This window comes from Microcebus murinus, chromosome 25 (genome assembly GCF_040939455.1).
Source record: "Microcebus murinus isolate Inina chromosome 25, M.murinus_Inina_mat1.0, whole genome shotgun sequence".
Taxonomy (NCBI): Eukaryota; Metazoa; Chordata; class Mammalia; order Primates; family Cheirogaleidae; genus Microcebus; species Microcebus murinus.
In genome coordinates, this window is record NC_134128.1 from 10,563,195 (window position 1) to 10,579,874 (window position 16,680).

General features: G+C 34.3%; 1 protein-coding gene across 1 annotated transcript in view; it reads right to left on the reverse strand.

Moving 5' to 3' along the window:
- Positions 1-16,680, reverse strand: part of MALRD1 (MAM and LDL receptor class A domain containing 1) — a 491,205-nt gene that overhangs the window by 158,467 nt on the left and 316,058 nt on the right. Inside the window, exon 29 of the mRNA XM_075997515.1 lies at positions 4,339-4,467. Within this exon, the coding sequence (XP_075853630.1) occupies positions 4,339-4,467 (129 nt within the window). The remainder of the gene's footprint in view (positions 1-4,338; positions 4,468-16,680) is intronic.

Consider the following 16,680-nt stretch of genomic DNA (forward strand, 5'->3'; position numbering starts at 1 on the left):
TGGTATATAATTCTAGACAAGACTTACTGTAGAAGAGGCTCTCAGGAAAATTTTGTCTTGTTCTTAAAAAAAGAACCAGAAGGAAGAAAATAGATTTGTTCTTTCTTGGGACATCATTGCAAAGATGTGATGCTTAGGAATAAACAAATTATATGAGGAGCTAATTCTATAACAAAGCCAGTTATCTGAGGCTAGCAGAGCGTAAGGAAGGAATGAGCCCATACAATTCTATACTTTAATGACAATATTAAGCCAATGAATTAACCAAATCTAGAGACTGCTTTTGGACTTCTTGCTACTTGAGATAATACAGTATTCTTCCTGCATTAGCTAGAAATGCATTTGGTTCCAAGCAACTAAAAACCCAACTTTCAGTCACTTAGACAGAGAGGAATTAATTTATCTCAGTTAACAAGAAGCCAGGAAGTTGCCAGTCTAAGACTGGTAATGAGGTTCAGCTGAGCATTCTTTTCTTTTTATCTTTTTTCCCGTCCTCATTTCTCATCCATGCTTGCAAGATAACCACTATACTTCCTGGTATCACATATATTCAAGGCATAGAAAGGAAAAGAGGAAAGGATAAAATACGTTTTTTGCGTGTGTGCTTTTGTTTTCTATTCTGGTATCTCTTCATGAGAAAGATAAATTCCCAGAATTTCTATGTATATCTCGTTGGCCCCTCATGGATATGAAGAATTTTAGAGAAGATAGTATTTGTAGCTGATCACGATAATGCCACAAAGAAAATGGGAGTTCTGTTTTTAAAGAAAAGGAATACATCGGCAATTAGCAGATACTGCCAGGTTGTTTAAACTGATTGGAGTTGAATTTCTGCTATAAGTATCTTAATTAATATATTTTTCCTTCTCCATTCTGTCTAACAAATCATACTCACCCTTGAATGTTCAACTCCAATCCTATCTCTCTTTTCCCAGACCATGTCAATTCTCAGAGACTGTGTGTGTGTGTGTGTGTGTGTGTAAGGCACTTAATAGTAATCACACGTGTTATCATTTATTCGGAAATCCATTACTTCTTTATTTTGTATTGCAATCTTAATTGTTTAACATTGAATTACTATAAAGATTTCCACGTCATGAGCAGGTATTATTACTGAACTGCATTATATATACTATAAATGGTTCAATACATATCCATTGAATGATGGATGCTATGAGGACATCATAATATTTCTTGACAATTAATAAATATTAGTAGTTTTCAAAATGGCAGTTACTTTAGAGAAAATATTTTCTAAATTGTGATCATTGTCCTGATCTCTTGAATGAAGTAAAAACATTACTAACACTCTTTTAAAAAACTGCCATTTCCTAGCGGTATAATATTCAGCCATATGGTTACATGATCAGTATAAATATTGATCAACATATATTTAAGAGATGGCTTCATGGTTAATTATTTTTAATTCTTTATGTCCACAGATTCATCTTATTTTGCCAAATCATAATGCATGGTACAGGAATATTAAATAGTGTCTCAAGTGAAAAGTATTATTTATTGTGAAATGGCTTCTTGGCATCCTGCACTGAGAAAGATTTTGAAGAATCTGAGTACAGTGGGGAAGAGTGCCATGACTGAATAATGATGCGCATCAGTGTTGTTAGAGACAGAGAGAAAGCACCCACCCACACGCTGCACGTCCATCCCCAGCCTAAACACTATACACTGCATATATGTTTTAGATGATATTTTCTTTGCATGAAAAAAGAGCAAATTTTCAGACTCAATTTTTTCATTCTTTTAAAGAGAATTTCTCTCATTCATTATAAACCATGAATTTCTGCAACAGGAGGTAGAGATGTAAAAGAAAATGTCTTTGTTCATAGCCTACAGTGATAATTTGGCCATGAGAAATAGATAACGTCTTTTTCTGATAGTATACAAAAGACATGTAATTGAGATGTTAACTCTGATGGATAAATTTCAAAAGAATAAAAAATAAAGAAATGGAAGAGGCTAACATTATTAATCCCAGATCATGGAACAAATATGTTCTTTACATTATTTTGTTTAATTCTCACAGTACTCACAGTGGTACCCAACTTTTTTGGCACCAAGGACCAGTTTCATGGCAGACAACTTTTGGGGGCCGGTGGCAGGTGATGGGGAGCGGCTGTAAATGCAGAGGAAGCTTCACTCCCTGGCCTCCGCTCACCTCCTGCTATGTGGTCTGGTTCCTAAGAGGCCATGGACCAGTACCAATCTGCGGCCTGAGGGCTGGGGATCACAGCTCTATAAGATGAATGTTATTATATCTTCTATACAGATGAGAAAAATGAGTCTCTAAGAATTTAAATAATTTCTCAACAAGTGAGGGCCAAAGTCAATATGAAGACTTAAGTTTAATATTCCCAAAGGTTAATTTATTCCTTATATTTCTCTAAAGATCATTTTGAAAATGTTGTCATTCATTCCATTATTCACAATAGATTATCTCGCTGAAGGAATCCAAATCTAATACTTTCAATGCATCTAGGAGACAATTAATATGAAATATTGATGAAGGTGATTTGCAGAATAAGTCATCTGTATTTCTACGTGTGCTGTATAGTGCTCTTTTTAAATATGAAAAAAGTCTATGAAGAGGTTTTAAGAAAAGTGACTATTTTATCTGTCAATATACTGCTTTTATTTTAATATATTCAAATACTTTCTACAGTGGTCCATCAAAGTGGTGGGTAACACCCCTCAGATTTGAATATGTATTGACTTCAGTTTCTAATCTCAAAACTGGCTCTGTGTGTTTTTACATCAATACTTAAAATAGTTGTGGGAAAAATAAAAACCATATAAGGCAGTCTGAGAGAAAAAAAATGAATGAAGCAAAAACAAAATGGGCAACACTCACATTTCAAAAACCAGAATATCTAGTAACTCATAAATTAGCCTCTATTTATATCGCATATACAGATGTGAGCGCACACACACATACACACACACATGTTATTCAACTGTATCCCTGAAATAAGCTGTGGTATTTATTATTGACAGCATTTGTTATACTTTAAGTTACACTTTAAGTTTAAAACTTAACCAGGGATATTTTCATTTAAAAAAAAAAACAAGGAATATTATATTTTAACATGTTTCCCCCATAAGATCCTGAGGAATAAAAGCTATATTGAAGTAAAAAATAAAAATTTAAATATGTGTGGGTGGTAGCTTGTCTCCGCAAAGGTCACTCTGAATCCTTCCCACCCTGTGATGTGTGACATTTTCCCATTGAGAGGTGGAGTCTATTCCCTTTTTATCTTTGAATCTAGATTAGACTTTGTTATTTGTGTGACCATTAGAAGGAGCTGGGGTGTGACATTCTGGAACATCTGAGGCTAAGACAAAACAACTCTTGCTGCTCTTCCTGGGGCTCTTGGAACGCTTGTTCTTGGAACACTAATTCTGGGAGAAGACAGGTCTATGTACACCACTCTGTGGCTGCCATGTTATGTAAAGCCCAAGCCACATGGACTGCCCTAGAGGAGGAGATGTCATGTCAGGTAAGATAGAGTATCAAAATGCCAAACTTGAAAGGGAAGAAGTCACCCTTACCAGTTCGAATCATGAGATAAAATTTACCTTAGCTGAGCCCTTCTTGAATTATTGACCCATAAAAGTGTAAGCAAAATGAAACTGTTGTTTAGGTTATTATCTGTTGGGGTAGCTTGTTATGCATCAAACAATAACTGCAACAGTTAGCCTATATGATATCAAGACCTCTATGAAAGCTCTTTAGTAAGATATGTGAATAAAAGATTATTTGGATTTAAATATGTGCTCATATTTTAAAATTATGTATCTTGTTTTATAGATGACTTTAAAAACATCACTTGAATTAAAGCTTAAATTAAAAATCTGATAGGGCCCATTTACTCTTATTTCTCCAGTACAATGTAATTGACAAAACTAGTCATTCAACTAGTATTTATAGAAGGTGCTCATTTTCAGCCTCATCTATAAAATCAACCATTTCTTAGAAAACAAGATGAAAACCAATAATGAAAGGGAGTCTGCTAAAGTAGGTCCTGGAAATTTTAATTTTGGTCCCACATAAAATGCTGCATAATTATATAATGGGAAACTTTTGTAAAATAATTTGCTATAGTTCTCAGAATGAAGGTAAAAAGTAGGGGAGGCCTGACATTTGTATCTGTATTTGATACTTGAATGGGGAAGTTGGGGAAAATGATTTGGCTATTCTAAATCTATCCTAGTGCATGAAAAGAACATTTTTTTTTTCAGTCATCAATGCCAACAGGTAACTCTACTCATAAACTGAAAATCTGTGATGAATCAGCTGTGTAACAGAAGACATTGACTTACCACAGTGAGTTTCATCAGACCTGTCAGGGCAGTCTGGTTTATAGTCACAGACAAGGTGGGATGCAACACACTTCTTGTCCAGGCACAAAAAATCAGTGGCTTCTGGGCAAATCTCAGAAGTCTCTCCCACTAGGGAAAAAGAAAACAACACAGTATTTAGTCAATATTTTCTTTCAATTTGAAGACTCCTGGTATTTGTCCTATGGATTCCATACTACTAAATGGTAGTGATTTTAACATCTGCCTAAGGTAGACTTCTCCAAGCTGCCTCTCTCTCAGCCCCACAGCCAACTGTTCAGCAAGTTATACAGATTCTATTTCTGAAATAGCTTTTAATTTCTTAAGGGCTGACCATTACCTGCTACATAAATCAACACTTCTGGTGAAGGCATTAAAGATCCTTTGTTTTTGGTTCCAGCTTAGTTTTCCTGTTTCATTTCCTGCAACTCTTCTCATAAGCACCTGACGTTGAACTACACCCTATGACTGAAGGCTTCACAAATATTCCACTTGCTCTTCACTTTTCCATATGTTCACATGAGCTACTTCCTCTGCCTGCCCTGACTATTTTGATACCTCTTGTTCCGCACCTGGTCTGCCAATCAACCTTAATACTCAAGGAAACAGCTTATCTGTCTACCCTTATCTCACCTTTCTCTCTGTCTTCTTTGTCCCAGGTTTGACACTCCTGTTTCATGACATCTAAGAACCATTTTATTCCTATATTACAATGTGTAGCATCTCATATAAGCACTATTTGCATGCGTGTCTGTCTCTCCAGACTCCAAGCTCCTTAGAAGCAAAAGTTTTCATAGTCTCTCCTTGGGCTCAATACAGCATCTAATATACAGGTAGTGCTTAATAAATGCTGGTTATAATAACTGCAGGCATAATGGTTTCATCAAAAGGCATCATAGAAAAAAGTGAATTGATGTCGAACTTTCAAGGCAATTCATATATTTGAATATAATTTAAACTGATCTGTAGTCAAATGGTAATACCTCACAGATTCATAGTGACTTGCATTAAAGGTTCAAAACTAATTTTCATCAACTTCAATGAATTAAATAAAGTTCAGTGATTCCTTTGTTACATAGGCTATTATAGGTTCAGAGCTGATGTATCTGAGATGAGGGTAACTTACTGAACATTAGGCAGTATTTCCATTAGTGAAAAGAGTTGAACTCTACATACTTGACCAAAAGTACATTTCCATAATTTTTGGATCATCCTCATAATTCAGTGGCTAAAAGCTGCATAATTTCCAGAAATAATTTACCAGTAAAATTTAGTCTATACAAATATAAAGAATAAAGAGAGAACATCTAAGACAGCAGCAAATAGTTCAACTATGGGTGTTAGTAATACTGAGATGTAAAGGTCATGTTCATTGAGTAGTTGAGTAACTTTGCCACATAATTTTAATTAATACTAGTGAGAATTTACAGTTAACCCTAGAGCAGTATGTGGACACTGTTTAGTATGCAAGTCTATGCATCCAAGATTATTTTATTTTTCCAAGCTATAGAATATAAAGCTGTATAATTACTCCACAGGGAAAATGTGCTTTGACTTCAATCTAAATAATTGGTTTAGTTTTCTTTTATAAACATGTCTAAAATAAATGACATATCTAAATAAGTTTTATTTTTCTTAGCAATACAGAATAGCAAGAGACAAAGAGAAATCAATTCAATGCTGTGAATTGGAGTAAACCAAGCAATGACTAGAATTTCTATGGTATATTAGGTGCACAAATAAATAAGAGTCTAGTACATATTCTTTAAAACCTAAATATGGTAAATTGAAAAGGTAGATCATTTTAATGGGAGGCTGTCTTGCATGTGTTTAGTCATTTTCTATTTTCTAATGCAACTGAAATGACAAAAACATTAACTATTTATCTGGTTGACAAATACATGAAACGAAAGATAATCTCACAATTCCATAATTAATCTAAGAATGTAAAGAACATGGGTGCTCATAACAGAGAGTTGAAGATAATCTGGCTAACAGAATATGGCATATGTAAAAACTAGACTAAACATTTATTTAGCTAAAAATAAAAAGATTGACAAGTAGAGACCTAAAACTAAAGCATGAAAAATTGAAAGATTCTAGAAAGAAGGAAGCAAAATAATGTAACCACAAGAAATGACTAGTTAATGCAGTAAAAATGAGGATATATAGGACTGATCTAGTGTGGATTTCAATATAGTCATCAATATGAAAGTGAAAGCATTGAAAATTGGTTTTAATTCTACATTGAAACAGAATTTAAAAAGAAGTGCTTGACCTTATAAATTTTAATTTGGATTAGAATAGTTTTGTACACAGGGTTCATTACATTGAATTAGATATAATCACTCCATAGATTATATTTATGGGCAAACACTTGTTTTACTATCTTCCTCAAGTGATGATGTTCAATATGCTCTGAGATTCCAGACTGAATTTCACATGGGCACATGTTTTTAAGCATCTTCATTTTTCATGCAGAATATGCTAACCACATAAAGTCAAAAACATATTGGGTATACTCCCTGAAGACCATATCATTTAGTTGGCAAAACATATTCAGTTTTGGAATCAATCAATGCAAAGTAACAATTGGGGTTTCTATGCTGCTATCTACATATGGAAACATTAGTGAAATTCTAAGTAACAGAGAACGACCCATGGGAATATGATAAATTTGGAAATATGTCTAGGAAGACTCTTAACCAAATAAGGATCTAGATATACAAAAAGCATGAAGAATCTTAGACTACAATAAATAATTTTCATTATGAAAGACTCAAAAATATTTATCAGTAAACAAGGGTAAAGCAGTTAACATAGGTATGTTGTGTAAAGAACTGAGAAACTACACATTTTGGTTATCAAAATGCAGAATGAGGATTGATTTAATGTGATAAGTAAATGGCAAGCTCTGAATTTTAAAAACTGTATTTCAAATGTAATTTAAATATAAAAAAGTAATTTAAATATATTATAGAAAATGTAGAAGAAACAAAAGATTCTTCCTTCTTTATACAAGCTCTTAAATATTTTACTGCATTTCCTGGGATAATAAAAGGGAAACATATTTTGAAAAGATCACACACCCAAACCTTTCTTCACAGGTGAACTGTCTATCTCTCGTGGTACTCTCCTGTTCTAGAAAGAATTATCAGGGACAAGCTTGCAAATCAAAGGAAATCTCAGCACTGCTGATATTACGTGATCAATATTTTCAAATGTCCAGAAAATAACAGTAACAAACAATATTTTCCACTTACCATGATCATTTAAATCTATCTTAAGTTTAGCAGAACTGTTAGGTTTAAAGAAGGTCAGTACACATATCAGGCAATTGATAGTAACACATCTGAGACTGTAACCTTAGTGATCTCGGTGACAGCAAGTTTAGTTTGTGTCAAAATTATCAGTGGTATTATCAGAGTTACTGGACCATGTATTGGTATACAGTGAGAGTTTGGAAAAATATTTTAAAAATATGATTTCACTTGCAATACACATGGTGCATGCTAAAGGGAATATATCCTAAAGACTGCCATTTCATTTTTAAAATAAAAATATGACTTTCTAAACTGTTTCTATATTTGTTTGAAAGAAAATTATATATACCAAGCTCTCTTTTCTGACATGAAACCCATATTTTTGTCTGTAATTTTGTATTTATGGACATATCTTAAATATCCTTTTCTTTATGAATTCTCCATATAATTTAACGACACTAGATTGCTGAACCCCAATCTATACATACTTCAAATCACTGGTTTGAAGTTTTAACAAAAGAAAGTATTTAGGAGGCCTAGAAAGAAGAGGATATAATAAGAAAACTAACACCAACAAAACCCAGAACTGACAGACCTGACACCTGATTTTATGCATAAAGAAACATTTTATGATTTTATGCATAAAGAAATATTGTCAGTGGTTTAGTGGTTCAGAAGTCTACATTCACTCCTCATGTCTTTGCAATTTCTACTACTCCATTAAAAGAACCCTTAATTAGATGTCTGATGATTATCATCCAAAGGTCCACATATTTCTCCCAGTTTATGTTCCCCTCTAAGGTTGATGGAAAAATCATGATCACTAGGGCAGACCTTGAAGGCCATGGATTGAAGATTGGTCTGGATCCCTGAATAGAGAACATTTGAAAAGCTGCCCTGCCATTCTGTTCACCTGACAACTACTGCAATGTGGATAAGAAATATACTTCTTGAATTGTGATATATAATGTTTCAATCTGGATTGTTATAACAGTAGCCTAATACAATCCACATCTGATGATGATGATGATGATGATGATGACTCCAACTATTATGGAGAATTCATTACATGCCTCATTCTGTTTAAGCATGTTACACATATTAACTTATTTGATTATCAAAACAGCTTCATGAGCAGGTGCTAGAATTTTTTCTTTTATTAAGTTTATGTAGCTACTTAATTACAAAGCCAGAATTCATGCTTTGTTCAACAGTCTTTACTCTTAATCAACAAAATCCAATTGTCCTCTGAAATTTGTCCTCTCAATTTATCCTACTCAAATGTGCAATCCCATAACTCACCAGCTCTCCTGGTGCTCTGGATAGTGTCAATTATAGGACATGATTTTGAAATGCAATACAATGATACATTTTCTGTTTGATTTCTTTGCAAGAGACAGACTAAATATAATATGCCCCTTCTGAAAAAACTGAAGAATTCTTTTTTTTTCTTTTTTTTGACACAGGGTCTTACTCTTATTGCCCAGGTTAGAGTGCAGTGGAATCATCATAGCTCACTGCAACTTCAAACTTAAACTCCTGGGTATGAGTGATTCTCCTGCCTCAGCCTCCTGAGTAGCTGGGATTACAGGTGTGCACCACCACACCTGGCTCATGTTTCATATTTTGTAGAGATGGGGGTCTCACCAGGTTGCTCAATCTGGTCTTGAACTCCTGACCTCAAGAAATTCTCATGCCTCTGCCTGGGATTATAGATGTGAGCCACCATACCCAGCCAGGAAGAATCCTTAAAGGAAGGAATTATATTACATTCATCATTATATAGTCCATAAATAGTATAGGGCTCAGGCACCTTTGGGTGATATTTTGCTGAAGTGTGCTTAAATTTGATCAAAATGCTTCAGATACATTCACTATTGAAACAGAATAAGTGGCTATTTTAAGCATAAAATATATTCTAAAATCCTATTTATACTAATGCTAAGTATTACATTTAATTAACTTAAAATATATAAAATGTATAAAATGATTCTTAGAATATTTTGCAGTTTAATATGATTGTAAAAAAAAAAAAAAAAAAACTCTTGACTACTGAAAACCATTCAGAGGATAAACAGACTGTGTTATAATTCTTGTCATTGACCAAGATAATTTCTGAGATGTCTTATATTCTGTGACTTTGATAATCTATATAAACACAGCTAATGAAATAATTTACTGGTTGCTACACAGACAAGGCTACCCTGCCAGCCTAGGGCAAGCATACCAGCAGAGCAATTCACCTGTCAGAGGACAGAGGTGGGGAAAAGGCCTGTAAAAGCCTGTGAAGGAGGTGGAGATGCTTAATCAGAGAAACCCGAGATCCCAGATCTAGAACAGGGAGCATGGGCTCTGAGTGGGAATGTTCTCTTAGCTATTCAGACTCCTTGACAAGTGGGGAGCAGTGTAGCCCACAGAGGGACAGTCATTATGCAGGGCCTCAATATGGCACTACATGGCTGATTGATACAAAGATAGACAACTAATCAAAGACAGGCCAACAGGACAATTCCATTGGGGACTGACTATTGTACCAAGGCACACAGAAATGCCAAGTGTAGGGGGCACAGGCATCTAATGGGTTGTCAGGGGAGCAAATTTCCATAAGGCCCCATGATTGGGTCCTTGAAGCTTATTGTTCCCAAGGATGGATTCCACAATTGTTTTCAGTTCTCCAACCCATCATCCCAGAATCTTTAGCAAAAATGACTATGATTTGCATAAAGTAGATACAATCAACTTCTAGTAGGTGTGCTAGAAAATAACTATTAATTGCATCTATTAATATTATTCATCTATCGAGACTCCCCTCTAGAAATGGGGAGAGGGGCTACAACAATAATCAATGATACATGAAATAAAAGAAAAACTATCCCACATTTAAGGAAAGATATGATTTTCTTAAACTTAAGAGATTTTAGAACCTCTCTGATTTTGATAACTGTAATAGGCTTTAATGAAGGATAAGATATTTTGATATGCTGAACAATCTGATATGGGCCTTTTAATTAGCACTTCTTGTCTATTATGTATGCAGAAAGGTTACTGCAGAACACTGTTACATAATTTTCAATTTATGTGCAAATTTCAGGGTCAAACAATGATCAAGTTATGTTTTCCTGCATAAAATGAATATAAACAAGTCTAATATTAGCAATGACCCTTCCTATTGAACTTGCTCATATTTGTGAGATATATAAAAATGTAATTTCTACTATATTTTTCATATAGCATTTCAATAAGATCTTCAGAATTCAATAGGTTTATTGTGGACTGAGGATCATTACTGAAACAGGACTCAAGGTAAATAATTTTTACCTTATGTTCTTTACCTTACAATTGTTAACAAATGGTTTAGCTTTACAAAAGGAAATTTTAAATGTTTTTAAATACAATCTTAAAACCTCTCTGAACAGAATCTTTCACAACTGTATGATTTGGTTAAATTTAATTAATCTTTCTATGCCTCAGATTCCTCATCTGACAAATGGCAATGTTGAAGTTCCTATATGAATAATAATGTTGTATAAACATTAAATGAGCTAATTTATGCGAAATTTTCAGTACCTGTTTGGCATTTAATAAATGTTTTATTAATATTAGCTTTTCTAGTATTTTTCTTCTTGATACTTGATTTCTTGCTCTCTTAGACCCTTTGTTTCTTTAAGTGTTCTTATAAGATTTTGCTAAAATGAAATAAAATATACAAAGTACATTCAAAGTGCTCTTTTGTGTATATAATGTAATATATTTATTATATGTAACATTTTATGTATAATGTCACATTACTGTGTGCACATTAGAATTATGTGAAGCTTTAAAAAGTTTGGGTGCCTGCATCCCACACTCAGAGAGAATGATTTAATAGGTCCAGCATGAGGCCTCAGCAGAAACAGTATTTTAAGCATCCCAAGATATTTTAATATGCAGCCAAGGTTGAGAACCACAATCATTGATGCATTTCACAATCGGAAGTAAACGTTATTTAAAAATCTTTTTAGAAAAAGAAAGAAGAGTGAGAGAGGAGAGACAGTTCAAGAAGAAGAAAAAAGAAAGGAAAATAATTTTGTGCCTCTTCAGAGAAATACATTTATCATGGTGGGCTGTGGGTAACATTAGTATCAGAACCAATGAGAACCAATAATACACTCCTTGCTTATAAACTTAAGCAAGGAGTGTATTTCTGAAAATAAGCTTTCTGGGTTCCTGGAAAGCTTGAGATTTGGAATTTTTCAGATCATCTAAACACTGAGGCTATGGTTTTCCCCTTGATGAGGGATTCCAGTTAAACTTATTGAACTTACTATGTGCTCTTATAATCTCTTTTAGATATTCCCCAGCTTATTGCAAAATAGTATCCAGTGTCCCCAAAAATCTGTATTGCACTCAACTTCATTTTAATGTATTTATGATATTTAGTATATACTGAGATAACTTTAATCAGTGACTCAACTCATAAAAGTACATCCAGGCATGAAATAACTTACACTAAAGATGATCTAGAAATATATTAAGAAGAGTAAAAACATCAATAAATGAGTGATAAAATTATTATTTTCTTAATATTTCCATTTATTTTCTGTGTTTTTTTTTATTAGTTCAATGAATACATTTAATCATAGTATAGATTAAAAGAAGCTTTTAATACTTTGGACTATGCTTATATTTAAAGCAATTAAGAAAATGAAAGCATCATCTAGCCAAATGAATTCCTATGAGTCCTTGAAAATCAGGATAATCACCTAATTCCACATTTTAGTTTCTATCAGAGTGGGACAATTAAGATAATTCTAATTAACCATTAAGAAATAAACACCTAAAATGAATCCAGGGTGTTCCTCCAGTGCAAAGTACAATAGATTAAAAAAGAAAATATGTAGATTACACGACTAGGAAAGTAAAATGCACCAGCATTTTGTAAAGAGTAAAAAAAAAAAAAACAAAACACCAAAGACAAAAAAAGCCAAAAACCTTATGGCATATTTTTTAGTAGGGAACTTGGGAAGAAAGAAAAACTCAGAAGTATAAAATATAATTGAAGTTAGACAAAGTCATTATGGTGATGAAAATAGGGTTCACAGAGTTTTAAATATAAATAGTACAGCACTGTTATGGGTTGAACTAGGTTGAATTGTATCCCTTCCCCAAGAAGTCATATGTTGAAGTCCCATTCCCCAGTAACTCAAATGGAATCATATTTGGAAATAAGACCTTTAAATAGGAAATTCAGGTTAAATGAGATTATATGGGTGGGCTCTAATACATGTGATTGAATCTGGAGATAAGGATTTAAAGGGGGTAATTAAATTAAACTGAGGCCCTTAGTGGGGGACCCTAATCCAGTATGACTATTTGCCTTATAAGATAAGGGAGAGATGCCAGGTGTGTACATGCACAGAGGAAAGACCATGTGAGGACATGACAAAAAGACAGTCACCTGCAAGCCATGGAAAAGAGCCTCAGGAGAGACTAAATCCTGATGATACCTTGATCTTAGACTTCTAGTCTCCTGAACTATGAAAAATATAACTTCTGTGGTAGCCACCATGTCTATGCTATTTTGTTATGACTACCCTAGCAAACTAATACAAACACTAAAATTTAAAGATGGGAAACAGAAAAACATGAAGAATATATATTTAATCTTAGGTTGTTTTTTAAGCCTAATGACAAAGGCAAAAGCAATAAAGGAAAACCTTTACTAAATTAAATAAACTGGATAAAAATACTTTCATTGAAAGTATTAGAAACAATATGAAAAGAAAAGGAAAAGCAAGAAAAACAAGCTTACATTATACCTTATAAGAGGGTTAATACAGATAATGAGGAAAGAGCACTTCCAAATCAATACAAGAAAGCAAACAGCTCAATAGAAATTATTGGCAAGAAAATGAATGGGCAATTCTCAAAAGAAGAAAAATAAATGGCCAATAATAAGAATATAGGTTAAAAAAGGATTAACTTCATTATTAATCATAGATGTAAATTAAAATGACATATTATTTCAACTACTAGATCAGGAAAAATTTACTTGCTAAAACATTAGCATAAACCATTGTTGTTGAGGGTTTAAAGAAATTGATGAATTATTTTACCTGCATTAAAAAGGCAAAAAAATTCTTGATGGAAGCAGATTACAAGAAAGGTCTAAATTTTTGAATTATAGAGATAGGTAAAGATGCCCAAAGACTTTAGAGAGCAAGCAATAAGCAACCTCAGCAAAGAGCATGTGGAGAAGCACAGCAGATACTGGGTTAAGTGGAAATTTACATTTGCATACACATTCTTAATTGACAATATATATTAAATTCATAATTTTGCATAGTTTTTTTCTTTTTTTTTTGAGACAGAGTCTCACTCTGTTGTCCTGAGTAGAATGTCGTGGCGTAAGCCTAGCTCACAGTAACCTCAAAATCCTGGGCTGAAGGGATGCTCCTGTCTCAGCCTCCTGAGTAGCTGGAACTACAGGTGTGCACCACGATGCCCAGAGAATTTTTTTTTTTAACTTTTATTAGAGATGGGATCTCGTTCTTGCTCAGGCTGGCCTCAAGCTCCTGAGCTCAAGCAATCCTCCCACCTCGGCCTCCCAGAGTGCTAGGATTATCAGCGTGAGCCACCGCACCCGGCGAAATTTTGCATATTCTTAAATTCAGAAATTACCTTCTAGGAAATTGTGATAGGCTATTAGTTCTCTACACAGATATTCATTCCCTTTGCCTTCTCCAGTAATAAAACTTAGTTTTGAATTAACACATGCCCTAGATTCTCTTTGGGTTTGACCATGCAACTAAATTTTGGCTAATTAGGTATAAGTAGAATCAATTGATGTACAACATCCATCAAGAAAACGTTTTTAGAAGACAGCTAGTATGTATTCTTTGTCTCTTTCCCCATCTTATTAGTTCCTGTCACTGGAAGCCATAATGACCATAGCCAATCAGCCATCCTGCATTAGCGTCTCTCTCAGAGTATCTCACACACCCATCTCCCTCTCTCTTCCCACTGTGCCACTCCAGTGCAGTGCATTACTTTTTGCCTAGACTACTGGACTAGCCATCTATTAGAATAATCAACTAGTCTGCACAATATCCCTCAATAGTTGTTTGTAGGAGGTATTGAAATATTTTTTTTCTTTTAAGTTCTCTATTTTGGCATAGGACTAAAGTTTATATATAGCAAACCATCTATAATAAATGAGATGCTTCCTTTTCCATAAAAAGATTAGAAAAGTCTCCCTACTCTCAGAGCCAAAATAGACTCGTTTGAGTGTCACTATCAATACTCAATTCCTTTCAGTCATTTAATGACAATGTGAAACTTATGAGAAAAGGGAAACCTCTTCTTAGAACTTCCCTACTACATTTCTAGAAATATCTAAGGCCCTCACTCTTCTATCAATAATATAATGAACAGATAAAATACTGTGATTCAAAAGAAGTCATAAAACTATTCAGCAATATCAACAACCTGGGATAGGTATATAATAAGGGATACTTAGAAAAGTTATTTATTATAGAGTAACTTTAAAAATACATAACTCTATTGTCAAACTCCTTTCTTATTTGTAATAAAGGGTTCCAAAAGCAAATATATATATATACATTGAATGCATGATACCATGTTCTAAGAATTTTCAATGAATGTATCATGGACTTGTGTTTTAATACAGGGTTTCTTATTATCTAAGTTTGGTGAGGCCGATAGATTAGGAGATGGCTGCCATTGAAAAGATAATATTTTATACTCACACGTTCCAGATGGAGGGGAACATGGCAGCTACACAGGGAAGCGCCAGTGTTGGTAAGAAGGCAGAAGGCGATGTAGAACTTGTGGTTTCTGTGAGAGGCAGATTTACCACTGCCCAGTTTGAATCATTTCCTTAAGCTCTAAGGCACAGAGGCTTCTCTTAGTCTCTGGTACCTCGCCCTGGGACGATTAGGGCAGGTGGATAATGGCGCTGAGTTGAGAGCTCCACAAAGGAGTTGGTTAAGGATGTGGGCTCTGGATTGCTTTATTTGCATTTGAAAAGTGCACTCAAGAGCAGGTAGTTTGCTATCTCTAGGAAGCCTCAGGATACAGAACATAACACATGGTTAATGTTACTACCTAGCTCCCCTATTCCGATGGCACCCCTCTCATTGATAAGGTCAGCAAGGTGGGGTTCTGGTAGGCATTTTTGTATAACATATCCCTGCCATCTGACCACAGTTAACTACTCTGATTTGACCCAGGGCAGGTCAATCAAAGAATTTAGACATACTATTAAAGGATGTTTGCAACAATATGTCCAGGCTCTGTAACTCTGTATAGTTATGTTAATATTTTATGCATTTGTATGCCAAAGCAGAGAAAGCTGGCTCCACAGAAAGAGGGGAAAGAAATAGATGAGCAGAAGGAAACAACTGAGAGACAAGATGCACAGAATGACCACGGTTCAAGTTCCCTCTCACTTTTCAATCTTTGGTTTTCTTATCTTCCTGAAGCTGGACTGTATTCCTGATCTTGGGTTGCATGAGATTCCTTGTATCCTTAAATAAACTCCCTTTATGTTTGATGTTATTGGCAATGAGAGTAGATCTAATTAACATAGAGATTTCCCAGAAGTTATCATGAAAATGTTTAAAGGCTAAAAGACCAAAAAAGTAAGCTAGTGGAAAGAACTCCAAACCACACTTGGTTTCTTTTTTTTCAGCTCCTTCTTGACCTTTTTTTTAATCAACAATTTAAAAGTCTTCATTTCCCAACTCCTCTGAGGCAACTTCCCTGACAATTTGTGTGACTCATTTGGTTAAAATCCTTAAAGAATCCATTTTATATTAAACATCCTATTCCCCCCTTAAATGAGATCGAGTAGGTGCCGGGTCTAGTATGACCTTGACACCCATTAGCTGTCCAATGTATTAGTTTCCTTCTACTGTCTTCTCACTTATTCCATGCATATTTCCACAAAACAATGAAGTCTGCATGCAACTGATCAACAGGGGAATTAGATCAGTATAACACAGAAGTTGTATTGATCCATACATGATTTTCCCTCCTACAATAATTCTTGTGCCACCAA